Source organism: Calidris pugnax, unplaced genomic scaffold (genome assembly GCF_001431845.1).
Source record: "Calidris pugnax isolate Ruff unplaced genomic scaffold, ASM143184v1 scaffold14, whole genome shotgun sequence".
Lineage (NCBI taxonomy): Eukaryota > Metazoa > Chordata > Aves > Charadriiformes > Scolopacidae > Calidris > Calidris pugnax.
In genome coordinates this window covers 13,770,388-13,797,723 of record NW_015090793.1, presented here as the reverse complement: position 1 = coordinate 13,797,723, position 27,336 = coordinate 13,770,388, and the positions used below count along the sequence as shown (strand labels likewise).

The 27,336-nt window shown below is 52.9% G+C and overlaps 3 protein-coding genes across 3 annotated transcripts; 2 read left to right on the top strand and 1 right to left on the bottom strand.

Moving 5' to 3' along the window:
• Positions 1–1,366: 1,366 nt before the first annotated feature.
• SMYD5 (SMYD family member 5) lies at positions 1,367–9,431 on the top strand. The gene is made up of 13 exons (XM_014966669.1): positions 1,367–1,480; positions 1,682–1,790; positions 2,475–2,614; positions 2,841–2,962; positions 3,664–3,733; positions 4,169–4,273; positions 4,755–4,817; positions 5,006–5,076; positions 5,374–5,480; positions 6,043–6,099; positions 6,938–7,032; positions 7,316–7,386; positions 7,983–9,431. The coding sequence occupies exons 1-13, from the start codon at positions 1,379–1,381 to the stop codon at positions 8,119–8,121; spliced, it is 1,251 nt and encodes a 416-aa protein (XP_014822155.1). The 5' UTR covers positions 1,367–1,378; the 3' UTR covers positions 8,122–9,431.
• Positions 9,432–9,781: 350 nt separating this feature from the next.
• On the bottom strand, positions 9,782–13,380 carry PRADC1 (protease-associated domain containing 1). The gene is made up of 5 exons (XM_014936017.1): positions 13,281–13,380; positions 12,088–12,188; positions 11,262–11,371; positions 10,656–10,823; positions 9,782–10,383 (listed from the first exon to the last, which is right to left on the bottom strand). The coding sequence occupies exons 1-5, from the start codon at positions 13,333–13,335 to the stop codon at positions 10,263–10,265; spliced, it is 555 nt and encodes a 184-aa protein (XP_014791503.1). The 5' UTR covers positions 13,336–13,380; the 3' UTR covers positions 9,782–10,262.
• Positions 13,381–13,777: 397 nt separating this feature from the next.
• On the top strand, positions 13,778–26,888 carry CCT7 (chaperonin containing TCP1, subunit 7 (eta)). Its single transcript, XM_014936016.1, has 12 exons — positions 13,778–13,867; positions 15,236–15,389; positions 16,936–17,042; positions 17,484–17,609; positions 18,258–18,310; positions 19,358–19,529; positions 21,084–21,248; positions 22,336–22,524; positions 23,147–23,244; positions 23,944–24,076; positions 25,199–25,405; positions 26,288–26,888. Exons 1-12 carry the CDS (start codon positions 13,862–13,864, stop codon positions 26,510–26,512), a joined length of 1,635 nt encoding a protein of 544 aa, XP_014791502.1. The 5' UTR covers positions 13,778–13,861; the 3' UTR covers positions 26,513–26,888.
• The last annotated feature ends 448 nt before the right edge of the window (positions 26,889–27,336 follow it).

The following is a 27,336-nucleotide window of genomic DNA, read 5'->3' as shown; positions in this document are numbered from 1 at the left end:
GCTGTTGCTGCTGGAGAGCAAGGACCTCCATCTGCAACTGGATGCGGCCAAACCTTCTGTGCAGCCCCAGCTCTGCTGGGCTGATGCTTCAGCGAACTGAAGTCCAGGAGAAGGTTCCCCCTGTGCTCTGCAAACACTGAAGCAGAAGCAATCCTGGCCCAGCTTCGCAAATACTTCAAATTAAGGCTGTGAGCACCAGGGCTTGTTCAGAGGCACTAAGGACACTTGGAAGTGTTGGTGGCCAAGGCCACCAGGCCAGGCCACGACTGGAGCTGATGCTCCATGCAGAAAACACCCCACCATTTAGCACCAAAACCGTAGACAAACAGGCTTGTAATGCTGTTATTACAATAGTGGCTAGTCTTCCTACTGTTAGCATGAAGATGTAATTGAAATAGCAGTCACAAGGTAACTCTGCTCCACCCATGTCTAGGTCTTTGTAGGCCCCTGGTACATGGGAGAGCAGTGCCCTGCACAGCTTGCTGCTGGGATCACTGGGGCCAGCCCCCAAAATACAGATGGGGAAGGTGTCCCTGGCAGTCTGTCTGTCCCTCGTCACCGGCCGGGTGGCTGGGGAGGTGTCCAACTCTGCGGCCATGATTCCCCATGGGCTGCTGGCCTGGGCATGGCACGGTGGCTGGATCCAGCTGGCCACCAAGTGCTACCACCTAGCATCGTGTCCCTGCCACAAGCCGACAGTGACATCTAGTGACTCCAAAACACCCTAAAACCACCCGAATACGAAGTCGTCCCATATTCCCACACCCGCTGCAGCCGCCTGGCTGATGAAGAGCAGAACCGAGTCTGAATGGGTGCTGGCACCGCAGCTGTGAATTAGTAAATACAACTAAACCCCTATCTTCGTGGGCTTTAGACAGCCTAGCAGAAGGTAGTAAGGGCGCAGAGGGCACCTTATTGTGTTTTGAAGTTTTTCAGGGGGAAAGTCGGGCCACTTTTGGGTGCGCGGGGGCAGCTGGTGATGCCTCCTCACCCCACGAGACTTTACCTTGCGTTCCCGCCTGACGGGGACGCGAATGCTATTCTTGCCCCTGCTGCAATAGTAATAATAAATAGGAGAGAGGCAGCAAGACTCTAACTGATCCTAAGGTGGTTGTGGAGGAGCCGCAGCCCCGTTTCGGAGCTTTTCGGCGGTGTTGTTGGAAGGCTGCGGTGGGCTGAGGGGAGGGCTAAAATGGCTGCCAGCCCCCGCCCGCCCCGGGGCTGAGGGGGGTGATGGCGGGCACGGACCCCGCAAGGGGGTGTCGGCAGCCATCTTCATGCGGGGTGGCGAGTGAGGGGGGCGGAGGAGGAGGAGGAGGAAGAGGAAGAGGCGCTGCCCGCCCCCGGCGGGTCAGAGCAGGGAAGTCGCCGCCCGAAGATGGCCGCCGCGGCGGGGGACGTGTGCGGCGCCGTGGTGGGGAGTCACGCCGGGGCTGGGGCCGCGGTCGCGGCGGAGGCGCGGTTCATCAGCAGCGCCAAGGTGAGCCTGGCCATCCCGGCCGGTCCCCCCGCCGCGGGGATCCCTCCCTTCCCTCACCCTGCGGCAGTCTTGGGGGGAAATGGGGTAAAATCCCGGCAGCCCGCCCTCCGGCTGGGCGGTGGGGCGGACGGGGGAACCCTCAGCCCCCGGGTGGGTTTCGGCTTCGGGTGCGCCCCCTGACCCACGGCTCTCCCTCGGCAGGGGAAAGGCTTGTTCGCCACCAAGAACATCCGCAAAGGGGAGACCGTCTTCGTGGAGAGGCCGGTGGTGTCGTCCCAGTTCCTCTGGAACGCCCTGTACAACTACCGAGGTGAGCGGCCGGTGGTTGGTGGTGGCCCGTCCCCATCAATGGCCCCGCGGCTGTCTCCGTGTCCTGCCCTGGCGAGGTGACCGCGGGGTCCTGAAGGAGCTGCCTGGTTTTCAAGGAAAGGATTTGGGTTTGTCTTGGCACTACCAGGAAGGTGGTCTTGCTGCCATTTCTGCCTGTGCACTAAACGAAGTGTTGATGAGTTGAAAACACTTGTCGTTGGAGGGATGGTGACTTCCATCAGCCCTGGAGGAAAGCACCATCGGGCACCATCTGTGTGGGAGCCCACAATTTTTTAGTGGCGTGGGTGCTAATCCTAATCCCACCGCTGCAGAGTGTAGCCCCCAAAGGTGCCAACGTTCTCCAGAGGAGCCAGAACAAAAACCAGTGGTTGTAAGAGCAGGATTTTAAACTTTTTTGTCCTACCTAGACCCTGCTGTCTGCTGAGCTCCATTGTGGGTTGGTGACACGGGGACACTTGCCATTGTATGGCCCTTAAACACTTCCCAGTGTTACAGGGTGAGGGCTGGGGTGTTTAAATTACAGCAGAAATGGGCTTCCCTATGGAGGGGAGGGAGTGGTGAGAGACTGGTGCCTCCAGCTTGGAGATGAAGTTAATACCAGTCATGCTGTCTTGCCCTGGCCCCTTTTCTCACTCTGGCGTCTGTCCGTCCTGTCTCCCCGCAGCCTGTGATCACTGCCTACGGGCTTTGGAGACGGCGGAGGAGAACGCCCAGCGGCTGCTGGGGAAGAGCTCGCTGGTGCTGCCTCACCCGGAGCAGTGCAGCATCCGGAAAGACCTGCACCAGCAGTGTCCCCGGTGCCAGGTATGGGGCTGCTGGGAGGGACTGTGGTCTCGTTGGGGTTTGTGACTTCTTTACAGCATCTAGCCAGGCACTTGCTCTACCCCAAGACAGGTGTCTGCCTTTACCTTCTGCATCGTGATGGATAAAGAGTTGGGGCTCAGATGGTCAGGGAGGGGGCACAGCTAGGCCGAGGACCGCCATTCCCTGCTGCTGTAGCCAATGCTGGGTGCTGTGCCCCTTGCTCTAGGTGACGTACTGCAGTGCTGAATGCAAGCAGGCCGCTTTGGAGCAGTACCACCAGGTCCTCTGCCTTGGCCCATCCCGTGATGACCCCACGCACCCCCTCAACAAGCTGCAGGAGGCATGGAGGTAGGGGGCTGACCTGCCTGATGCTTCATGGGCAGAGGAGGTGGCTCTTCCGGGCTTGGTGACATTGCCTGGGACCAGGGCTGAGGACCATCCTTGCTTTGCATCCCTGCATGGGGTGGCCGGAGGGTGGTGGTGGCGGCCTTGGGACACTGCTCAGCTCTTCCTGCTGGTTGGGCAGCAGGTGAATTTGTGTTGGCAGCACAACGGTTTGGACAGACGGCTGAGCAGTTCTTATTTTTCTCCCAGTGAAGAGCTACAAAGCACTGAGCTGCGCATGCCTCAGTCCTGCAACTTTATAGTGCTCCTGCAGATCTCCAGCCTCTGGGAGATCCTCCTTGTAGCACCCCTTCAGATACATCAGTTGCTGTCCCTGCTTGCACAAAATGGGCCCAGAGGGGAGAAACAACATCCCTGACCCAAAGCTCATCACAAACCCAAATTCCAGCAGTCCTGGGCTTTGTATGGGACCCAGACTCTAGTTTAGCAGGATGGTAGGGAATTATTTGTATGCTCAGAGCAGGCAGGTGGGTGCAGATTTCTTGCCCTGAGTGGTATTGGATCCCCACCACTGACCACTTCTGCGTGATGGATGAGTTTGGGCCTGACCACATGGGTGGCAGCTGCCTCTGCCTCTCTCCAGCTTTTTATTTCCATACCAGCACTGATCTGCTCATCTCTTTTCTTCATTCTTATCCCCCCAGAAACATGCATTATCCACCGGAGACTTCCAGCATCATGTTGATGGCTCGGATGGTCGCCACTGTCAAACAGGTACATTTGCAGTACGGAGCCACAGCTGCCAGTGTGTGGTTTCCTCATCCCGTTGTGGCTGTTGGAATTTCCCAAGGACTGATCTCTTTGGCGACTGAAGGGGTCCTGCTTGAATAGATTTCAACATCTCATGGTCCCTAGTCATGGAGATAGCAGGCAGCAAAGGAGGTTCCTATGTCTCGAGACAAGCAGGTCTTTTTTTTCCGCACTAAAATAGTCAGTCATAACGGAATCTTTCCTTTGGGTCTGTTTCTTTGGCTTGGCTTTCTCAGCGTTTTTTCTGACAATAGACTGGCACCATGCAGCTGCTTGTGGTGCTTCTGGATAGCAGGCTGGATACCTCTGAGCTCAGTGGGGTTTGTCTTCTCGTCCCTCTCTCCTGGCTGTGGAGAAAAATGGTGTTGGTCCAGTGCCTTTGCTTGATTCCTTTTTCAGGCTAAAGACAAGGAGTGGTGGATCAAGGTCTTCTCCCAGTTCTGCAATAAGACAGCAAACGAAGAAGAGGAGATTGTGCACAAGCTGCTGGGAGACAAATTTAAGGTAAGACCCTGGCAGCTTTTGGATGTGTTGTATGCCTGAGCCTGCACTTTCCGTGCCTGTGTCTGTGAGCCCACAGGTGCAGAGGCCCCGTTAACAGCTGGGATGAGAGACACTGGAAATCCCAGGCTCTCAAAGTGCAGATATAAAGGCTCCAATTAGGGACTGACTGACCTGACAGAGGGAAAATGGGTTGCTTAGAGGAGCTTGAGGCTTGTGGTGCTTCAGTGGGACTTGCTGTTTGTTCCTGTGGTGCAGATGCTTCTGCTGTGGGATGGGACTGGGTAATATTTAGCTGCTGAGTAGGTGGCTTTTGCTGCTAAAATTGGTGGCTTTCACTGCTCTGAGGCCAGCAGCCTCCAGCCTTGCAGAGGACAAGGAGCCTGACTCCTGAGCCTTCTAGCCCGTCCTGGGTTCAGCTGTCAGCGGGGTCTGACTCCCAGCGGCATCTCCCCACCCTGACAGTGTTGCCATGTCCTGCCAGGGCCAGCTGGAGCTGCTGCGGTTGCTCTTCACCGAAGCCCTTTATGATGAACATCTCAGCAGGGTGAGTTGAACTGCCTCCCAAATAGCTCAGGAGAGTGGTGGGACTCTCTAGTTGGCCAGGGCTTCCCCTGGGACTCTGCTCATTCCTTGCTTCCCCCAAAGCTCCATGTGGGATTTGAGGTGCTTGCAGAGTGGGGTGCCGCCACAGGCTGGCCTGGGCTCAGCTGCTTTCTCATCTCCCTTTTGCAGTGGTTCACTCCAGAAGGCTTTCGATCCCTCTTTGCCCTCGTTGGGACCAATGGCCAAGGCATAGGAACAAGGTAATGGGGCTTTCTGGGTGCTCCTTGCAGAGCAGCAGATATGGGGCATGGAGGGGATATGCAGCCTGTAAATCACTCTGGCCTGGGTAACAGCTGGGTTTGGACATAAGAGAGGGGATGGAGAGGCAGTCTTGAAAGCAGTCCTTCATCTTGGCTGTGTCCAGCCCTTTCAGGTCCCTCTGTCAGACCTTGGCCACTCGGAGCAACTGAGTTCAGCCCTTAGATTCCCCCTGTGAGGTCCCACAGTGTGCTGACAGCACTGTGGGACTGTAACTCTGTCCCTCTGCTTCCTGACAGCTCTCTGAGCCAGTGGGTGCACGCTTGTGATGCGCTGGATCTCCCCATGCTGCAGCGAGAGGAGCTGGACGCCTTCATCGACCAGCTCTACAAAGACATCGAGAAGGGTGAGGCTCTGACGTGGCCATGGGCAGCATCAGGCAGTGCTGTTTGTGGGAGACTGCTGGAGACTCTTGACAACAGCATTCAGGGACTGGGAGGGGTTCCTGCTGCGGACTGGGAGATCCCACTTCCCCCTGGTCCCATGCAAACTATGCCTGCTGCCTTTGGCTCGCTCTGTGGATAGGGCAGATCCAAGTTTGTGGGCAGCATGACCTGTGGCAGGTTGGGGTGGGTGGAGGGCTGATCTGGAGGGACCCTGTGCAGAAAAGTCTTGTCTAATCTAAATGTTCAAAGACTTGTTTGTCAGTTTTTTTTACTGAGGCAGCTGTGTGAGTACAGGGACAGGCCAGGGAGCACACGCTTGGACGGGGGGTGCAATTCTTCATATCCTCCATCCCCTCCCAGTGAGGAGGGAAGGGTGCTTTGGAAACCACCCTCCAATACCTGGCCCCCAAAACAGCTCTGATAGACATCCCTTTGTAGTTGTGCTGAGTTGAGTTGTGCTGAGTTGTGTGGAAGAGCAAGAATGGCCCATGCAAAGCTCTAACCCCTGTGTCTGTGCTGCAGAGTCAGGAGAGTTCCTCAACTGCGAGGGATCAGGTCTCTACATGCTCCAGAGCTGCTGTAAGTAACACAAGGACTGGGAGTAAAACTAAAAGTGAGGAGGGGGATGTTCTGGGCTAGATTGGCTCACCTCTTCCTAAAAGCCTCTGGAGAAAGGGTTTTATGCTTCCCATTGATGGGATGGGATGGGTGCTGCCTTGGGGCGTGGCTGCTCTCTTGGAGTCTCCTGACATCTTGCCTAACTGGTCAGTCCTTGCTGGAATGGACTTGGACGTGATATGGGCTCCAGGAGCCACATATGCAGTTAGCAAAGAGACCATCTCCATCCTTGTCTGAGCTAAACAGAGGTGAACAAACCATTACGGGAGGGAGCCTTTCTTGCCTGGGCGTGGGGACCTAGGAGAGGATGTCCCAGCACCTGAAGCTGTCTTCTTTGATTCCCAAGTGTTAGTGGTGGAGTGGGGATGAGCAGGGCCTGGGGAGAGTGGCAACTGGGACAGAAGTAGAGCCCTGTGCATTCTTTCTTTGGCACCTGGAAGCAGGGCATGGTGCTGCTCATCCCTGGGGTTGATCCAGGCCAGCTTGCTCTCTCTGAGTAATTTTTGGGCTTTTACGGAGAGCCCTGGCCCTGTACTCTGCTCCCCGGGAACCCCTAGTCCCCAGTGTGAGTGGAGGGTGTCGTGCTGGTGTGCCTGAGGTAGATGGGGTGGACCCAGCATTGTGCTGCCTTATCCTTAGCCAGGCCATGTCCCTCCCAGTTGGAGGCACTGGATCCCGTGTGCCTGGGCCACACAGAAGAGCAGGCACAAGCCCCAGTTTGCATGGGGTCTGTGACCCTGCCTCTGCCTTCCTGTTCCTCTGGAAACACCCTCACAGCTGCATCCTGTCTTCCCCATAGGTAACCACAGTTGCATCCCCAATGCTGAGACATCTTTCCCAGAAAACAACTTCCTCCTGCATCTGACGGCTTTGGAGGACATCGAAGCAGGAGAGGTGAGACAGCAGGGCCCAGGTGAACCTGGGGTGGCATCACACCTTGGCAGAGGGGCTTTTTGCTACCAGGGTGCACACTATGTTCTGTACATTCCCCCACGGAGCCCAGCCCCATACCTCCTGCCTCTTGCGTTATCCTGGCAGAGGAATTCGTGCCTTGTGCCATGTGGGGGCTGCTGGACCCCTTGTTTCTGCCTGTCTCTTTGAGGGACCAGTAGAAACCATGCTGCTTTGGGTTGGTGGGAAGCAGCTCTCAGCCTGGTTTGTTTCTCTTTGCTCACAGGAAATCTGCATCAGTTACTTAGACTGCTGTCAGAGGGAGCGGAGCAGACACAGCCGCAACAAGATACTCAGGTAGGAGCTGCTCGGAGGCAGCTGGGGGGACGTGGCACCCCTTTGCACCCCCAGCCGGTCAGCCTGGGCTGCGTCCCCACCTCAGAGCCCTGTGTGTGCCCTGGTGTGCATAGGCTGGTGTGCAAACCCATGTGCTCACGGCAGGGTGTGCGTGCAGCAGGTGGTGCTTTTGGGGCTTTGTCCATGCTATTGTCAGACCATGGAGGACTCGTCTCTGAGTGAGGCTGGAGCTCCCTGCTCTCCCTTTTTGTGGGTTGTAGCCCCATGGACTGAGGATTTGGCCTTCCCCTCTCTTGCTCCGCTTTGGGGTTGGCTCCTGCAAACCCTTGCTGTCCTCACCCATCTCCACCCTTCAAGGATAGGTGTTCCTGCTGATGGTCACCATCCCTCTGTCCTGTCACCCCTGCAGAAATCCCCCTCTCCACCCAGCCTACCTCCGCCCCACCTGAGCCCAGCATGATTGAGCTGGCAGACTCCATCGAGTTTAACATATTTAGCCCCTTCCTGGCTGCTCTGTCCCCACCCCCCTGCCCAGCAGCAGGGTTGGGGTTGTGCCTGTCACAATGCCATCACTCTCCTTCCTTCCCTCCTTGCAGGGAGAACTACTTGTTTACCTGCTCGTGTCCCAAGTGCCTAGCGCAAGCCGACGATGCCGATGTGACATCAGATGAGGAGGAGGAGGGTGAAGGAGAGACGGATGATGCTGAGCTGGAGGATGAGATGACTGATGTTTGATCCTGGCCCCGGGCAAGAGGAGAGGGAAGGGACGGGGTGGGGGGGGTCCTCCCAGAGGCAGCAGCTTTAATACTAGAAACAGGGTTGTGTTGTGGGGTCGGGTGGGAGGCCATGTGGAGGTCTGGTGGAGTGGGGCAGCGGGGGAGCCGGAGGCAGGCCCTGCTCCCGCCTGTCCTTGTTGTGCGCTGTGTGTGTGTGCGCGTGTGTGTGTCAGGCGGTCCCTGTCCTCCCTGTGTGGCCCCCTGCTGCATCCCAGTCCCTGGATGGGCCAGCTGGTGCTTGCAGGGGAGGCTGGATCCAGCCAGCACCTGGGCTGGGGTGGGGGACATCACGGTGGTTGTCTTGTGGCCACCTCTGAGGCTGCTCCGCCGTGTCTGTGCTGGCCGTGGGTACGGAGGAGCACGCCCTATCCTGCCCCGCAGGGATGAGGGGAACGTATGTGCGTGTGTGTGTGTGTGTGTGTTTGTGCACGAGGGGTACTATTTAATGTCTATATTAGCACTATCTACACGCTAAGGAGCTGGGGCCCCTATATATACTCCATTCCATGCCTCGGCTCGGCGTGCAGCAAGGGGCAAAACGATTTTTCAGGTGGGACAGAGACACCTTAGAAGGTGGCTCGGATGCCCGAGTCCAGCAGGGAAAGTGGGGCCGACCCGGGCAGATGCCTCCCTCCTGCCTCGGCCACATCCTTTACGTGATGCAAAGCCCCTTGCAGTGATTGCCTGGCTGTTCAGGGAGGGGAACGGCCAGGCTGCTGCTAGCCCAGGGCCAACGCGGGCTACGGTGTTCCGTAAGCAAAGTCACCGTCCAAAACCCAAAAGACTTTTGGGGTTTTGCAGAGTGAGCTGGGCTGTCCGGCTGCTGCCGTGGCCAGGGACACAGCGTGGTGCTGCGTGCTTCTCCGCACAGAGCTTACTGGTCCCACCGTGGAGATGTCACCAGCAGCTGAGCGTTGTCATCCGTCCCATGCTGCCAGCCACTGATGGGACCACACCAGCCTGTGGTGTCCCCATCTGTGGACCACGTGGACAGAGGGAAAAGAGGGCTCTTAGCAACGGATGGGCAGCAGGTTGGGGATGTGCTTGGGGTATTTTCCTCCCCTCTTGGATTCTGGGGAGCTGTTTTCCTGCTGCTGCTTCCTTCAAGCCCATGGCAGCTGGATCACGCGACTGAGGGTGACACTGTAGATGGGCACCACTACACCACCACCACCACCACTACTAGCCCTGCACCTCGCTGCTTGTCCCCAGCCGTCCCGGGGCCACGTCCCCTTCAGTGTTCGTAATAAACTGAGACTGGTGAGATGGGGGACCGTGTCATTTGTACTGGTAAATTGGGGGGTGCTGAGTGCAGATGAGAGCTGTGATCCAGGGGCTGGTCCCAGTGGGGACATGGAGGTTTGGGGATGAGGGAACAAATGCCCACTGGCGTCTGGGCTTTGGGTCTGTGACCAGCCCACCCTTGGGGACAGATGCCAGAGGCAATGCTGTCCCGTGAGGCTGTTTCTGCCCCAGTGCATGGTTGATCCATGCTGCACACGGGTCTGATGTGAGTCCTGCCCCGGCTGCAGGAGGCACCTTGGGAAGTTTATTAGGAAAAACATTGTTAGGCGATGAGATTTGTTCCTTTGTTCCCCGGCTGATGAAGAAAGAGAAACTCCCCTTTCTCTAAAACTTGTTCAGACTTCATTAGCCCAGACAGAAATATACAGATGTTGGGTGAGCGCTGCTAGTACAGACCGAGCCTGCATCTCCCTCACCCCCCCATCCCTGTCAGACTGCATCCACATTATCCTGTACCCCTTTACATCAGCAGCACAAATTACTGGTGGCATCTTACGCATCGTTAAAATGTTTCTCAGGGAAGTGCTGGCCTGCTCTGGGCCATCACCTCCCTCCCAGAAAGTCACTACAAAGGGTGCTCGGTGCCAGGCAGAAGGTTCCCACCCTGGGCGCTGGTGTTTGCCCTTCAGCCATGGGCTGGCAGCAGCAGAAAGATCTCCCCGTTGCTGCATCTGGCAAGGCTGAGGGGTGGGATCTGTGGAGCATGTTGGGACCCTGTCCTTCCTCAGCTCTGGTCCCCGGGGCAAGCTCCTGAGATCCACCGAGAAGTCCTCAATCCGCCGCAGCCTCCTGCTGCTACCAGAAGGTCCAGGGGGGCTGCATCATTTCGTAGGTGGGGATGCTGGTGACGTTGACAGGAATGGAGATGACGGCCCACGGGAGCCCATGTTGCTCCAGGGAGCGTCTAATCATGTACCTGGAAGGATAAAGAGATGACAGATGTGCCTGAGGCACCCAAGTTGGGATAGTGGAGCCCAGATGTGGACATAAACCACTAACCAGCTCAAAGAGAAACTCTGAAGATTAGTTATGACTGAATCCACTAAAAATCTGGCTCACCAAGCCCAGGTGAGACACACTGATCAGCGGAACCTCCCTGGTCTGTGGGGACAAGGCTGTTGCTTGGCCCTTCCCATGAGATGTTCCACGCTTGGGAAGATGAGATGTCTCTTGGCCAAAGGCACCTACCCGTCCCTGCCCAGCAGGAAGAGCGCGGGGATGTCAGCTGTCCGCCTGGTGCTGTCCTGGATCATCTCGATATAGAAGCTGTCGTTATCATAGGCGTTATCTGCGATGATCACCGCCCGCCCGCCGTGCTCCTGGATCACACGCGTCTTTGACAGGAACGAGCAACCCCTGGGGCAGAGAGTGATGGACCTTTGGTGGCCACAGGCACATCTTTGGCAGGTATGAAACCTACAAGTGCCAGAGCTTGCCCGGAGATGCCCAAAACAAGGGCTGTCTCCCTGGCCACGCCTCCCCCAAACCCTGCTCCTCTTTAAGTCTGTATTTTAGGTGCAGAACTGCCCACACTCAGCCATTTTCTCCTAACTAAAAATAAAATGGTTTTTTTTCCACCTTAGGGCAGGCTGTTCTAAGAGACACAACGTGAAACGCTCTGGGGTAGGAGCACCCTCACATTTTCCTCGTATACCCATGAAGGGTAAGTCACAAGAAGAAGTTGGAGGTGATGGTAAAATACAGCCATAGTGCTGTCACCCTCTGTGCCATGGGCAGCTCCTCCCTCCTGGCCGAGGGTCCCCCCACCCACAGCTCCCGTGACGCCAGACGTACCCCCTCTCCACCAAGGCAATCTGGTCCTGGATGAAGACACCATTATTCAGCTCTCCGCAGGCTTCGGGGGGATCAGCCGGGACCAGGTGGATCTGGTCGTACCTTGTGTTCTCCGAGAAGGAGACAGGCAGGGGTGAGCAAGGGGGGATCAGGGCTGCTTCCCATCCCCTGCCCCACCGTGGCCATCCCCCCGTGTCCTGTGCCCTGCTTGTCCCCGTGTGGGGTGTGCTTCTGGGGAGATTTAGGGCTCTCAGGTCCAGGGATGCTGGTTGCCCCTTTCCAGCCCCTACAGAGCCATCCTGATCTCACTCAACAGCTTGTCTAGATCTTGCTGTCACTGTGGGGAGGGGGAATTGAGGCACAGCACTGTTCATACATCCAAGCACTTCCAGGGAACTTTTGCAGAGCCAGAAAGTGTCTTTTCCTTCAGCCTCCAATGTCCCATGTGCTTCCTAGTACTTCTTCTCCTGCACCCCTATCCTGATTCTGGGTTTAGTCAGGGAAAGGTCTTATGTCTGCAGACCAGTTGGTTTAACTCTGCTGTCCCCCGTGGGAGCTTGACCAGCCCTCCTGGGACATGGCTATGCCTGTCTCAGCCCTTGGAGGAGGAAAGAGTGGGATGTGTTCTCCCTCAACACGCCAAGCTCTCCTTCCAAAAGCCTGCTCGGGCCCAAAGGTGGGGACCGGCATGTGCCTCCTTCCTAAGGTAAGGCTTATGGAAGTGCAATTAACTCAATTTTTATAAAAGGCTTCAAATTACTGGGCCCTGCAATAGAGAAATATTAGAAAGGGGGGACCCGAGACAAATTGAGTTCTTAACACTTACAAACACACCACCAAAATCCTTGGCCGGAGTGGCGGTGAAGATGTAGCGGATGTCTCCAGGGCTCAGCACTTGGAAGTACAAGTATTCATGGATGCGTAAACCTGGGTGTGGATGGAGAGACATAAGAGGCAGATAAAACAAAAGGGAAAATTCCTGAAAAAAGGGAAAATACCCAACTACCACTCTGGAACTGCACCATGCTGAAGGGAACGCACCCTTCAGCAATGCCAGTTCCTGCCCAGGACTGAGGACCCAAAATTCCAGGTTCAGGCTAGGGAGATGCACCAGCACCCAGGATCTCAGAGGAGACAGGGAAAAGGCACCAGGACTGAGGTTCATGAAAGGAAGGGGAAGAGGCAGCTGGACTATGGAGGTGACATCCACCCAGATCGAGGTGCACGGAGGGGAAATGCACTTGGACTGAGGCACCCTGACAAGAAATGCACCTGGGATGAGGTGCAGGAGGGGAAATGCAACGGAGCCGGGGTGCAACCACGAGGGAATGCACCCAGGTTGGGGTGCGGGAGGCAAAATGCACCTGGATCGTGGTGCAGGGAGGGGAAATCCATGGAGATTGGGGGTGCAGGAGAGGAAATGCTGCCAGAAGGAGGTGCTGCACGGGGAAATGCAATTAGGTCGCGGTGCCCCGAGGGGAAATGCACCTAAATGGCGATGCACCGAGGGGAAACCCCCCCGGCTCGGGGCACAGGAGGGGGAATGCACCGAGAGGGGGGCGCGGGAGGCAAAACGCACCTGCACGGAGGGGACATGCACTCGGGTGGTGGTTCGCGGAGGGGAAATAACCCCCAGATTGGGGGTGCAGGAGAGGAAATGCAGCCGGAAGGAGATGCTACACGGGGAAATGCAATCACGTCGAGGTGCCCCGAGGGGGAACGCACCCGGATCGCCGTGCACCGAGGAGAAACGCCCCCGCACCGGGATGCAGGAGGGGAAATGCAATAGGGCCGGGGGTGCGCGGAGGGGAAACGCACCCCGATTGGGGTGCAGGAGGGGGAATGCGCCGAGATCAGGGTGCAGGAGGGGAAATAGGATGGGGGCCCCGGCGCACGGCGGGGAAAGGCAGCCGGATCGGGGTGCGCGGCGGAGAAAGGCAGCCGGGGCGGGGTGCAGGGAGGGGAGAGGCCGGCGGGCGGTGCGGGGCGGTGCGGGGCGGTGGGTCCGCTCGCACTCACCGCGGGCCGGACAGGAGCAGAGGCAGAGGCAGAGCCAGAGCGAGCGACGGAGCATGGCTGCGCCCGGCGCCGCCAGCGGCCCCGCCCTCACCGCCTCCGCGCCGCGCCCATTGGCGGTGCCCACGGCCTCGCGCCTTCCTATTGGCCGGCGCCACCATCAATCTCCTGAGCGACGCGGGGGAGGTCGGGCGCGGAGGCCTTGAGCCGCACCGGGCCGCCGCTGTGCCCTTGATCTCGGTCAGGTCGGTGTCAGCTCCCGGCGGGGCACAGCCTCGGTGTCCCCTCACCGGCCCTGCCAAATAAAGCTCCATCCACCCGCCCTGCTCGCCCCAGGCCATGTGCCCGCTCCCTACCCTGGCTAATAGTGGACCGCCTCTCTATGGCCGTTCGGGAAGGAGGGCCCGCCTCGCTGGGGCCCCTCTGTCCGCCAGTACCATAGAGCGCGGCCGGAAGCGGTCGCCTAGCAACGCGCGCTCTCCCCTCCCGCTCCGGGGAAGCTTCTCGGCGGGCGCGGTGCATTGTGGGGGTGGGGCTTGTCTGAGGCGGAGGCAGCCAGGGCCGCAGCGAGGAGCGCCGCCGCGATGATGGTGAGTGCCATCTGCCGCCATCCTCCCTCTCGCCTTGCTCCCGTGCCCGGGGAGCGGCCTGCTGGGCCTCCGCTGTCCTCCAGGCGCCGTGTGTGGAGGGGCCGGTGCGCGTTCGGGCCGGCGGGGAGAGGGGGGGGGGGATGATGGAGGCCGCCGTGAGGCCTGCCGCTCCCCGGGGTGCGAGGGGGCACGTCGGGCCCCGGTTCCCGCTGGGCTCCGACCAGAAGTGCTGCATGCTGGGAGTTGTCGGGTAAGCCCGGTGTGTGGAGCTCCCGGTGCCCCGGCCCGTGTTCCCGCCCCGGCCCCTAGGCTGCGTCCCCCTCAGCCGCACGGCCCAGCAGCTCCCACCGGCTGCGGGTCCCTTTCAGCTCTCCCCAGCTCTGGGTCCCGTTGTTGTTGCTCAGGAGTAGGCAGGCCGCGGCACAGGGACGGTGGTTTTTGCCTCTACCCTGGGGATGCAGGGGTTTCTTTTCCGTTGAGGTTTCTGCCGTGGTGGGTATGGAAGAACTCGGTACATGTTCTTCCACAAGATCTTGACTTAGGGAGGCCTGACTGTGAAACTCTGTCTTCTACTTTTGTATCAGAGCCTCAGCTCCAGCCTTGTCACTCTTCAGTGCAGCAGTTGTAGTATAATTTTGCTCTGTGCCCGCAGGTGGTTTAAAATTGGATGCCTCACAAACTTTGGCTGTGTTTGGACTTTGTTTGAGTTCTGCCTGTAAGGCACATTTGCTTTTTGAAAAGGGCTGGTGCAGTCTCAGAGCAGCGAGAAGCCTTTGTGGCCTCTCATAGCCTCTAAGCTGTCTCCAGCACAATTTGCTGTCAGGCAGGTGGAATCCCTTAAATTGTCTTTATCTACCACATCCTCTATGTGAAAGCAGTTTTCAGGAGTTGCCATCCTCGGGGCAGCTTGGACTGTGATTTGAGCTGCGATGGGCAAAAGGCTGTTGTGCCTGTTCTGCTGACAGTCTTGCTGGCACTATAATAAAAAATCACCGATTTGCTTGCAGCACTTGTGCAGTTCTTTGCTGTCTCAATAATTACTGCTTGTCTTCTCCAGTCTAGCATCAAAATCAGAACTTTGCTGAGCTATGCTGCGTGGATGAAGCCCTCTTATTTTGGGGACAGTTACAGTACGGTCCCAGAGTGGATACTGGAGACAGCTGGGTCAATTCCAGTTACATTGGGAGTAGTGGGAGATGCAAAGCAGCCAGACTCTGTGAAGGCAGAGGAACGTGAAGGAGGCTGTAGATTTTAGTCTTGGTCTTTTTGTGTGATGGTTGTTTGCTGGACTGTGTGAAGAGTTAGCTTCAGGTTGTCTGCAGACTGTTGGGACTGGAATAATGTCTCTGTTGTGGATTTTCTCTGCAGCCAACACCGGTTATCCTGCTGAAAGAGGGGACGGACACCTCCCAGGGGATCCCCCAGCTGGTCAGCAACATCAATGCCTGCCAGGTTATCGCAGAAGCTGTGCGCACTACCCTGGGACCTCGGGGTATGGACAAGCTCATTGTGGATGACCGGGGTAAGCACTTCCACAGCCATGTAGAAAAATAATTCAGAAATAATATCCAAGTGCAGTGCACACTGGCAGTTTACATATTTACTCCTATCTTCATATCAATTAAAACCAGCATTTGCATATATGCAGACTTCAACTTCCTCACCCCATATTTACCTCAGCTCTCACAAGAGGTTCACTTTCTGTCACAGTGTTCAGTTTAACACCTTGACTCCAGCCTCCTGTTGAAATTGATAATTCTTAGACCTGCCTGAGGAACAGCCTGTTTGCTGCCTACTACCCTGAGTTAAGGCAGCACAGTTAAGAGCTGTCTTAAGGCTCTTTGTTGTGAGATTGGGTGGATCCAGGGTTAGTGGGACTAGATGTGAGAACGTTGGTACCACAAAGGAGAAACAGTGTGTATTGAACATGGTCTTCAGCTATACCTGACCATCTCTATTTTTTAAATGAAGAAATGAGGCTTATAATACAAAAGTGTGGAGCCACTCAGCACTTCTTGTGGCTGACCGTGAGGTCAGTGGATGTTACTGGGTTGATTTTTTTTTTTTTTTTGGGCACGTGATATAGGGGTGAGACTCATCCCCCTCTGAAAAGACTTGTATGAAGTCACAAAACTAATGTACTGTTCATTATTTTTTTTATTGGTGTTAATGGGTAACTTTTTTTTTTTTTTTTTTTTTTTTTTGGGCACGTGATATAGGGGTGAGACTCATCCCCCTCTGAAAAGACTTGTATGAAGTCACAAAACTAATGTACTGTTCATTATTTTTTTTATTGGTGTTAATGGGTAACTTGTGGTACTGGTGAAGGGTGGGGTGGAAGGTCTTAGGATTGTCTTTGTTTTTGCAAATAAGAACTGTAATAACTTCCATCAATTTGGATTTAAATTTACCTAATATATGATTGATTTCTACTCTCTTTTTTCACGCAAGTTTCAGTCTAGAATATTTTTTTATCTCTCTGGGGATGTTATTGAGATGTGAGAGGGAAATGAATTTAAAGCCCCTATTAATTGGCATGAAGAGTTGTTTTACATTTAGGCTAACTTGACTTAATCTGCTCCAAAATAGCACTAAAAAGATGCTGTTAATACAGAATGGAGGCACACTGAGAGACACTCTGTGAAACAACTGTTCTGGGCTCCCCTTCTCTGTGGGGGTGACCCCTTCACTTTTCAGCCAATTTACAGCTGAGTATGTAGGTGTAGGAGTGTATGAATACAGTGGTGATCACATCTCAGATCACATAGGAGAAAAAAAACCCAACAGTCTGGCTGGAGAAAAATGACTTAAGTGGAAATTTGGGATGAGAGCTCGTGGTTCTTAAGCCATGACAAAATTTACAATGGTGCAGGACCAGAGCTTGATTGGGGAACACTGTAGCATAATACTGGGTTGGGGCTATGTTTAATCTGGCTGGTCTGAAGTTACTGTTGAAGTTACTGTCTGAGGCCTGAAAAGCTCCCTTGGGTGTTGGGGTGCCCTTTTGGAGTGACCAGGGCTGTACTTGTGGCAGTCAAGCTTGAATTCCTTTTCTACATCAATCCTAGGCAAAGCCACTATCTCTAACGACGGTGCCACCATCCTGAAGCTGCTCGATGTTGTCCATCCAGCTGCGAAGACATTAGTGGACATCGCCAAATCTCAAGACGCAGAGGTAGGAGGACAGCCTGGCTGCACTCGGAACCAAAATATGCAGCAGCAGACTTGCTTCTGTTGGTAGTTGTATGGACTTTGTGTTAGCAGGTGGGAATTGGTCACAGGCTGCTGGCATTCATTCTGGTTTCTTTATTGATGGCTCCTTGTTTGTGATAATTTTCAAATCTCTTAACACAGATCTGATGGGGGATTTGGAAATTTCAAATAGACAAAGTTCACATTTCATGAACAAGGGTAACTGGGAAATGAGACTTCAGCCTCAGACAGGATGTAGTCTGAACCCAGCCCTTCTTAATCACTAGTGAATCCAGCCACAAATCTGTGAGCAGAGGAATTAGTGAAATCTGATTTCCTTTGGAAGCTCTTGCATGGTTTTGAAGCTGCTATCTCAGCGGCTCTGCAGTGTGTGGATGACACAGAGCATTTCCTGTCTGTGCAGGTTGGTGATGGGACCACGTCTGTAACTCTGCTCGCTGCTGAGTTCCTGAAACAAGTGAAGCCCTACGTGGAGGAAGGCCTCCATCCTCAAATCATCATCCGTGCCTTCCGCACAGCAACACAGCTGGTAAGGCGGTGCTGCTCGTGGCTGCAGGAGGGCTTGGCTGCTGCAGGCCTGAGGGGTGTATTGGTGCTTCACCAGAGCATCTGGGGAGAGGAGTGTGCCAGAGAGGAAAAATAGCACGCTTCCAGGCAAAAGTCAGTAATGAATGGGCGTGGGGGTGATGGTAGTGATCTCATTGATGTCTTAATGCCAACATCAGCTGCCTTTTCTGGTGTCAGTGAGCTGTTATTACCAGCTAGTACCTCTTGAGCGCTATTGCTTCCTTTGTTTTTGCTCTGAGGAAAAATAAGTGGGGGAAATTCATATCCTGTTCTCCCAATCTCTGCTAGTCCTTGGTAAACCTTATATCTTGTGAAGCACATCAGTGCTGTTAACCTGAACCTTCTCTGGAGGTTAACTCCCTCAATAGCTCTTTGATTCCCTGGATCTCTGCTGAAAGCAGCGGAGGAGCTCTGAGCCTCTTCCTCATCATCTAAGGTTGGTCTGTTTCTTAGAATTACTGTGCTGGGTGGAATAGCTTAAATGCTTGAAACTTTAGTGATGCTAAAATACAGATGGAAAGATAACATAAAATACAAAGAGAAAAGTTGGAGATCTGATCAGCTTGCGAGCATGAATCATTAATCCAGCTGTGGGCTTGTGTTTTGACAGGCTGTAAGCAAGATCAAAGACATTGCTGTTACAGTGAAGAAGGAAGATAAAGAGTAAGTTTGACTTGCAGATGACCTGGTTATGTAGCTAGGCTTCAGTTAGCTGGTGTGAGGATGTTTCTCACTTCTGCTGTGGCTCTGGCTGAGTCTCAAGGTCATGTGGAACAGCTGTGGCCTCACACCAGGATTATTCTTGGGCTTTCGGAGTTTCCTGCTTCTCCAGGGGAGATGCTGTGCTCTTACTTGGGCTGCAGCAAAGTATGTAGGCCAGTGTCTTTCTTCCAGTGCACATGGAGGAAGCTAGGTACCAAAATAAGTGGCCTGATTTTTTTTTTTTTTCCAGTGGTGGTGGAGGCTTGCAGCTTTTCTTGCAATCAGTGGCAGTGTTAAATGCTCAGTGCTTCTCTGAAAATTGGCTTGCTTTTTAGCTGTTGAATACTGCTACTATTAGCTAGTAGCAATAAGGAAATGATCCCTTGAACTGAGAATACTGGACTTAATTTTCTCCCTGCATTTTAAGCTCTTGTCTGCTTGATCTGATATTAGTAATGGCTGCAGTAAAAGTTCAGGTTGAGCTGTGTAACCATCTTTAATAAGCTAGAATGAGTTGTATCCTTTCTACTGTCCTATGATGTGAAATACAGTAGTTCTTATGGTCAGCAGTAACTTGGGTGGTAGAGCATGTGAGTTGGATCCGTATTTCCCTGGTGTTCAGTGTATCATCCACTCTGTTATGGCATACCTTACCTGAGTTCATACTTTAGAGAACATGCCACCCTTAGAGGGTTTCAGAAACTTCTTCCTGCCTTTGGATGAAAGAGAGGATGCTGAGCCCCGGGGTTTTGTTCAGACCTGTCTAAAAGCCAGGTGACCTGGTCAGTGCTAGTCTGCTGCGTGGGGTCTAAAAGGGAAAATCATACTCGACAGTCTGAGAGTCATACTTGACACTCATTGACATGAGTACTTTGCTTTCTCTATCAACAGAAGGGAGCTGATCTTTCCCTCTATCAGAGTAGATTAATAATACCATGCACAATGTTCAGTGAGCTTGTGAAAAGAATTGGCAAGTGAACAAGACCTTGTTTTTTTTTTCTCTTGCAGTGAGCAGAGGAGCCTGCTGGAGAAGTGTGCAGCCACAGCCCTGAGCTCTAAGCTGATCTCCCAGAGCAAGGATTTTTTTTCCAAGATGGTTGTAGATGCTGTCATGATGTTAGATGACTTGTTACAACTCAAAATGATTGGAATAAAGAAGGTTCAAGGAGGTGCTTTGGAAGTAAGTTCTGTCTGAGGCTGTCCTGAAAGGAGGCAGCAATCACAGCTCCTTTGATGGGTTGACAGTAGCAGAAATACAGCCTGACTTGATAATGCCCGTTCAGAAATTACCAAAAAGTGAAACAAAGCTGTTGATGTGAGGAAAAAGCTTAGCAAGCAGGGCTGGATTTCTTTTCTGTAGGTAGAGAATGGGTTTTTTTGAGCCAAATACAGTCTTATCTTACTGCTGTCTGCAGCAAATGTTGTTACTGATAAAAACTCCAGTTATATCTCTGAAATATTTTTTTTTGTGGGAAGTCTTTGTTACTTCTGGAACCAAAAGCCTTACAGTGCTGGTTGTATGTGTGAGTATTTGGCTTAGAAAAATGCAAAGACAACGTGAAGGAGCTGATGGGCTGTTTGGTTTATACCACAGTGCTGGAATAGCTGTTGTGTACGGGACTGCACATAGGTGCATGGTGGGCAGTCGTTCCTGGGCTGTTGGACAGGTGGTGTGTCCATGCCCTCTCCTGCCTCTGTCCTGTTTAGGTTTGGTCTGTCACTTGGGACCTTTCTGCTGAAAAGTAAAGCCCACCACGGTCTCTGTGAATTGTTATTCTGTGGCTGTTACTGTCTGTAAACACTCTGCATGAGCATTTTCATTGAGAAGAGACATTATAATTACGCCATTATCTTGCCCAGACAAATAATTTAGAGAATTAAGAATGTTTCAGCATCTGTTTGTGTGGTGTCTGGGCCTGCTGGTATTCTGAGGCTTGCAGAAATTGGTCCCCTGGGAAGGATGGTGTCTCCCGTTCTGGATAAAAGCGGCTCTCTCTACTCTATTGTATGGCCCTTGTATTCTGCTGTCAGACTCCTTGGAGATCTGAATGAGGATGGGGCAAATAACTCAGCACACCATTTTCCAGGGTTGGCTTGTGAAAGATCTTGGGTCATCTCACCCTGTCAGCTACAGCAGAGAAAGTCTGTGTTGTCCTAGTGTAGGAGGGACATGGACCTTCTGGGCTGCAGTGGCTGGACAGAGCCAAGTCAGCAGTGTGTGGTTAGACGCTCCTGGTAGGAGATTTAGATACTGATTTCTCTTCCAGCCATCAAGTCAAGAAGTTCACATCAGGGGGCAGTGTTGGGCAGGGCAGTCCTGCTGCCAGACAATCCCAGAGGTGGTGGTGGAGCTGGGAAAACCAAACCAAGGCAGAAAAAAGGGCCTGCCTGTGGGGCTGTGAATGAGAAGTATCCGTCTTCAAAGGATAGAAATGGGAAAGACATCAGAGAGAAGAACAGATTGCTCCATCCCTTGATCTTCAGATTGTATATAGCATCTTTCGCTGTGGTGTCTTGAGGGGTAGAAAGGAAGTGATAGAAGCTGGTTTTGTGAACAGAAAGAAGAAAATATGTGCTGCTTATTTTCTCTAAAAGTGGGTTAATCAAAGGAGACAGCTGTTAGTGAGTTCTTTGTAAATGAGGACTCTGAAAGCAGGGAGTCTCCTGTGGGAGTTATTAACCCTGTTGAGAAAACCTTAGGAGGCTGAGCCTAACACAAATCCCTGTTTTCAAGGACTCTCAGCTGGTGGCCGGAGTTGCCTTTAAGAAGACATTCTCTTACGCTGGGTTTGAAATGCAGCCCAAGAAGTATCAGTCTCCCAAGATTGCCTTGCTGAATGTGGAGCTGGAGCTCAAAGCTGAGAAGGACAATGCTGAAGTCAGAGTAAACACTGTGGAGGTAAGAGCTGGAAGGGGACCCCATCCCACTTCCTCATGCCCACAAAATGTGGTGGCTGAGGCAGTGGCATAAATGGGATTGCCTTCTGTACATCCTTTCTTCCCCCCACCCTGAAAATAGCTGGTGGGTGATGCTGCCTTGTTTGTGAGAAGGGTATGGCAGGTTTAGGGCTTATTTCTCCTCTGCCCAGTCATTGTGCCTCAGCTGTGCCATTGTAAGTCATCAGCTGCATGGTGACTTCTTTATGCCTAACAAGTGGCCTTCCAGAGAAAGCTGATTAAGCAGTGCTTTAAATGCTGGAAAAGCCTCTGCATATTTAAGCAAACAAGATAGCCATTTGGACAGTAGTTCTCTTTCCATCTTGTTAAAATACCTTTATGAAACATGGTTATTCTCTGACACCACCTTGGAAAGTACCACAGTGTTGCGTGCGTTTGGTTCCTGCATAATTTCTAAAGATCTCTGGATGCTTTGTTTTTGTGGTCTTGGCCCCAGTGATCTCACTAATTGCTTCCTTAGTGTTCCTTTCTGCTGTGGTGAACACGATGGTCTTTTCTGTTGTAGTTGGCTGCTGTGTGTGGTGTTGCTGTGTGCTGTTGTAGGCTTTCCCAGCTGTCTGTGGCTGCATTTCACTGACAGCTAGAGCACAGCAGACGTGTGAAGCCTGGGCATGCTGGTAAAGCATGAGGTTTCTCAGGATCTGTGTTTTTCCTCTTTGATAGATCCTGTAAGTCTCTCTACCCCAACATAACGTGCACAGTTCTGTAAACACCTCTCAGGCATCAGTATAATCCCTTCTTCCTCCTTGCTCTCTCTCTCTTCCGAGCTGTTGCTGCCTCTTTGCCAGCTTCTTTATCGACTCAGTTCTGCTGCTGGAAGCATTTTAACAGACACGATTCTCTGTCACAAAATGGAGTGACCTAAAATCACCCGTGAGTCTTGGAAAGCGGTGTCTGCTGAGGCTGCACAGAGCAGCGTCGCTGCTGCCTTTGGTTCAGATGAGCTCTCCCTTTGCAGACGCTGTGGGATGGTATGTACAACCCTTCGTAATGTGAGCGCTTGTCCCTTTCTCTCTGGTCCCTGCCAGGATTACCAGGCCATCGTGGATGCTGAGTGGAACATCTTGTATGACAAACTAGACAAAATCCACAAGTCGGGAGCCAAAGTTGTCCTGTCCAAACTTCCTATCGGCGATGTGGCTACTCAGTACTTTGCGGACAGAGACATGTTCTGTGCTGGCCGCGTCCCAGAAGAAGATCTTAAGCGAACTATGATGGTGAGTTTCCTTGTCTCAGAATAAAGACTTTTGATTTAGTTTTAACAGTGCCAGGCTGGTCCTTCCCAAAACAGGGCAGCAATCAGTGACTGAGCACACTCTTCCTGACAAAGATTTAAAATTAAAATCACATAGTTTTTGCCAATGTGGTTATTATCTGAAGTTGCCATATACTGACAAAGCTATTCTTTGCTGGAACGAGCAGTTGCACACTAATTGCATCTGCACTGCCTTTTTTTTTTTTTCCTCTGACGATGTTATATATTAGGGTCTGTACATGCATCGGTAGAGGTTATTTTCTCTAGTTCTTGCCTGTTCCATTGTGAGTGTTTTTTTTCCTAAGCTTTCTTTGTGTAGCTGCTGAACTCTAGAGCCCGTGAGTCAGCACTTAGAAGAAACATAATCTTATTTTGCAGTCGAGGATTATTTCTGATGTTGTTAGCTTGTCTAGATGCATGAGATGGGAGGAAAATAGAAGGGTTTTTTTTCCTGAATCTGGCCTGCGGGGTCATTTTGCATCAGCTGAAAGGCTGGGCTGTCTCTGAAGAGAGGAAACCCGCTGGACAAATTTGTCTTGTTTGTCAGTGTTGTTAATTCTGTGCTTTATCTCCTTTCTGTGCAGGCCTGCGGCGGTTCCATTCAGACTAGTGTCAATGCACTATCGGATGATGTTCTGGGCCGATGCGAACTCTTTGAGGAGACTCAGATTGGAGGAGAGAGGTAAATGCAGCAGCTGTGATCCTGTAGTCCTCTGTAAGCACTCTAATATTAGTTTGAAAAGTTAGGGTCTAACAGGTTTGAGCATCTCTCAAGGTGATGGTGTGAAAACAAGACTGTATTTTTGCTGCTTTTTATGATGCTGAGGGGAGGGGGCAGGAGTAAGTTGTCATCTAAATTTTACTTCTTTTATATGCTTTTAAAATATATGTATTTATACCCCCAAGGCCCTGTAGAAAGCATAGTGGTATTCTTTCATTCCAAACTTAAAAGCAATGTATTTTGGGGTTGATTGTGGCTCATCTGATATCCAACAGTGTCACTTCACTATCAGTGTAAATGAATCTGGGTACTATATAACGGGGTTCTTCCCATTGCTAGAAGTCCTCCTTGGGGTTGCCTGCTCACATCTGCTGTGTTCCTGCCAAGTGAAAATGAGAGCACTGGCTTAGAGCAAAGCCCTAGCAACAGGAAGAGAGTGGATTTTCCTGGGTCAGCTTGAATTTCACTTGCATGTTGCCTGGCTCTGCTCCTTCTTAGCTCAAGATCTGACAGGGGCAGCGCGCAGGGTGAAATGGCTTCAGTCATACATCTGGCTTGTAAAGAACTTCCCTGTTCCCATGTGTCCGTGCAAAGCCTCTTCAGCAGCAGCAGCACTCCTTTGCTGTTACCTTAACCCCTCTTGCGTTGTGCCATTGCCAGGTACAACTTCTTCACAGGCTGCCCCAAGGCAAAGACCTGCACGATAATCCTGCGAGGGGGTGCAGAGCAGTTCATGGAAGAGACGGAACGGTCCCTGCATGATGCGATCATGATAGTCAGGAGAGCAATCAAGGTAAGGACCAGTGGAGATCACCTCCCTGTTGGATTGGCATCGGGGTTATTGTCAGACCTGGCACAGCTGTAACTCTCTCTAGAAACCTTTTCACACACCAGCATTTGGTTGAGGTCTCTCGGGAGAGACCGGGAGCTCTCAGCCGGTTGAGTGGAGTGCGCAGACGGGCAGCATCTGATTGATTAACTCGAGTGCTGTTCCTTGGCCAAAGCAATGTTGTCTCTACGGTGTTGCCAACTGCTTTTCAGGCACGCCTGGTTTTTGCCTTCTCTTTAGTACAGTCATAACTTGTGCTTGCTGGGTTGGGGTGTGTGTTCTGTAAAGACCTCCGTCCTGAAGGGAACACAATCTTCTGGCTGCGCCAGGTAGATCTTCAGTGAATAGCAGGATTGATTTCATGTGCATGTCAGCACCTGTTAAAGCCACTTGTTCTCCCTCTTGGTGACCAGTCTGAGAGGGAAACTGTCCCCTGGCTGTGAAAATAGGCTGAGAGCACCAAGAGGCATGTCTGAGGCATGTGTGGGCCTGTGTTCTTAGTTGTGGAGTTCCTGGTCCTGTGTGATAGATGCTGCCTAACTGCGTGTGTTTCTGGGTTATGCATAATAAAGTGTTAATGTGGTGTTTTCTGGTTAAAAACAGCTTTGAGGCTGAGTGCCCTGCGGGGATGGGAAGAAGCATGTCAAGATTTTTGTAACTGTTTTGCTTTTAGAAAGAACATCCTGATCTTCCTACTGAAGTAAATAGGGAGGCGAAAAAATAGCAGAACTTGGCTGCGAAGTGCTGCTGCAAATATCTTTAATTTTGAATGCTTACAGAAGTGAGGGAGACTTGCCCAGCACAAGGGGCCTGTGGTCTGTCATCCCTCCCCTGGTGCAGCGTCCCCAACCACTCCTTTATCTTGTGCACAGCAGGGAAGAACTGCTGGTAGCTGCCACGGGAGGTTCTTGGCCTGTTTCTGAAGCTCCCAGCAAAGCTGGAACGTGCTTCCAGGGGTGGCAGCAGCCTGGGCTATAGATTCCCCTAGGCCTGGTGTGTCTGCATCACCCTGATGTGCAACACTTGCAGGAAGGGATGCTTTCCTGCTCTCCCCCTTCTTGGAATGAGTTTCCCCTCTTCTTTTAGAACGACTCGGTTGTGGCTGGTGGTGGTGCGATAGAGATGGAGCTTTCCAAATACCTCCGGGACTACTCCAGGACCATTCCAGGCAAGCAGCAGCTGCTGATAGGTGCTTATGCTAAAGCCCTTGAGATCATTCCCCGCCAGCTCTGTGACAATGCGGGTTTTGATGCCACCAACATTCTGAACAAGCTCCGAGCCAAGCACGCCCAGGTAGGTGCCCACCTTTGAACCGGGGGCTGTTTGGGAGAACCAGTGGTGTGTGGGATTTCTTTCTTTCTTTCTTTCTTTCTTTGTTTTTCTTCAGCCTGAGGGATCCGGTGTAATTCAGCTCAGCCCATGTTAGGCTTGTGTCCTCTTTGATTAAATGCAGTGTTTTGTTTTCAGATCAAGTGTGGGCTTGGTGCGGGTTTCTATAAAAGGCAATGATCTGTTTTCCCTTTGATCACAGCTGTCAAGTCATTTCTAGAGCTGGGAGTTCTGATTTGCTTTTTAAAAATACATCGTTTGTCGGGAGGGAGGCTTCTATATTAAATATTAAAGTAATTGGAGTGTAGAAGTTGGTTGAGCTGTGTGTTTCCAGAGGCGTTGCAGACTGAAGGTCCTGATTGCTTGTGATCATTTCAGATCTTGTGGTGTGTATGCACCTGAAGTCCTGATTCAGGCGGTTAGAGGTTGCCCTTTGGCTTCTCTTGGAAGCAGCTGCTGCTTTGTGGGGTCACTCCCACCTTATTTCGCCCTGATGGTGACTGTGGAGTTAGGAGGAGTGCCCCAAAATAAGCAGCTGCAAAAGCTGGAGCTGTGGGTAGGAGAGTGAGAAAGCAGTGGCGTGGAAGTCAGTCCTGTGAGGCTTCTACAGGTTCTTCCAGAAATGGAGCACACCTCTTTCATGAGCCTTTGCTGGTGCTGTTTGCTGACAACAAAGGCTTTTTCCCTGCCCAGCTTTGTTTCCCTCAAATATTCCTCCTTCATACAGCAAGGTGCAGTCTCTGTCTCTCCCTGAGCATTTGCATGTGTTGGCTTCCCAGTGCACTGTCCCCGCAGTCCTGAGTAGCCCAGTAAGGAGGCTCTCTTCCCTCTTCCCTCTCCCACCAGGGAGGAATGTGGTACGGTGTGGATGTGAACAACGAGGACATCGCCGACAACTTTGAGGCCTGTGTGTGGGAGCCGGCCATCGTGCGCATCAACGCGCTGACGGCAGCCTCCGAGGCCGCCTGCCTCATCGTCTCCGTGGACGAGACCATCAAGAACCCCCGCTCCACCGTGGATGCTGCGCCCGGCGGCCGGGGCCGGGGGCGAGGCAGACCCCACAACCACTGAGACCCCGGTCCCCATCAGCCTTGTGACGGGCTGGCGCTCTCCTCCAACAGGCAAATTGAAGAAGAGTTGATTTCTAGCTTAATTAACGGGCTGTTTACCAGATGGTCATTTCGAGGGCTTGCGGGCGACCACTGGCCTTGTTTAATTAGAGTCCAATCTTGGCCTCGGCCGCGGCAGCCTCCTGCGAGATGCCCTGCCCCACCATTTCCTACACAGCACTGATCCCCTCAGGCTCGCCGCCTCCTTCCACTTGGAACCTGCGCGGAGCAGAGCCCTCTTCAGTGCTGGCAGGTAGTGCCGCAGGGTGGGGTTTGGTCCTATTTATACTCTCTTTTTTTTTTTTTTTTTTGCTGGGGGTTTTTAGCCCAGGCTCAAACACAATAAAAAGATGACTTTGTTTCAGCGGCAAATAGGGGTGTTCCGTTTCCTGCTGGTCGCTTCGTTCCGCAGGGTGGTAGCTCATGGCTGAGAGTTAAATGGTTGACCTTTAAAAGCAACCACTGTGCTGGGAAGCGGGACCCGCTCCCAGTGCACCCCAGTTCCCAGCGCTTCCAGGCCGGATTGCCCCTGCACGGGTTCTCTGAGCTCTTGGCTATTCCTCAGTGACATTTCTACTTGGCTTTTGCTTAATGGGCCATTTACAGCTCGCCTTCTGCTTACGGAAGGTGGCTCAGGGCAGCAGCTGTGTCTGCCATCTCTGGCCCTGGCTCTGGGGAAGGGGATATGTGGGGCTGGTGGGATGGATCCTAGGGCTTGGGGCGTCTCTGGTGGGAAAACTCTTGAGGAACGTGGGGAGACTTGGGTCTGGTACATTGAAAGCGTTA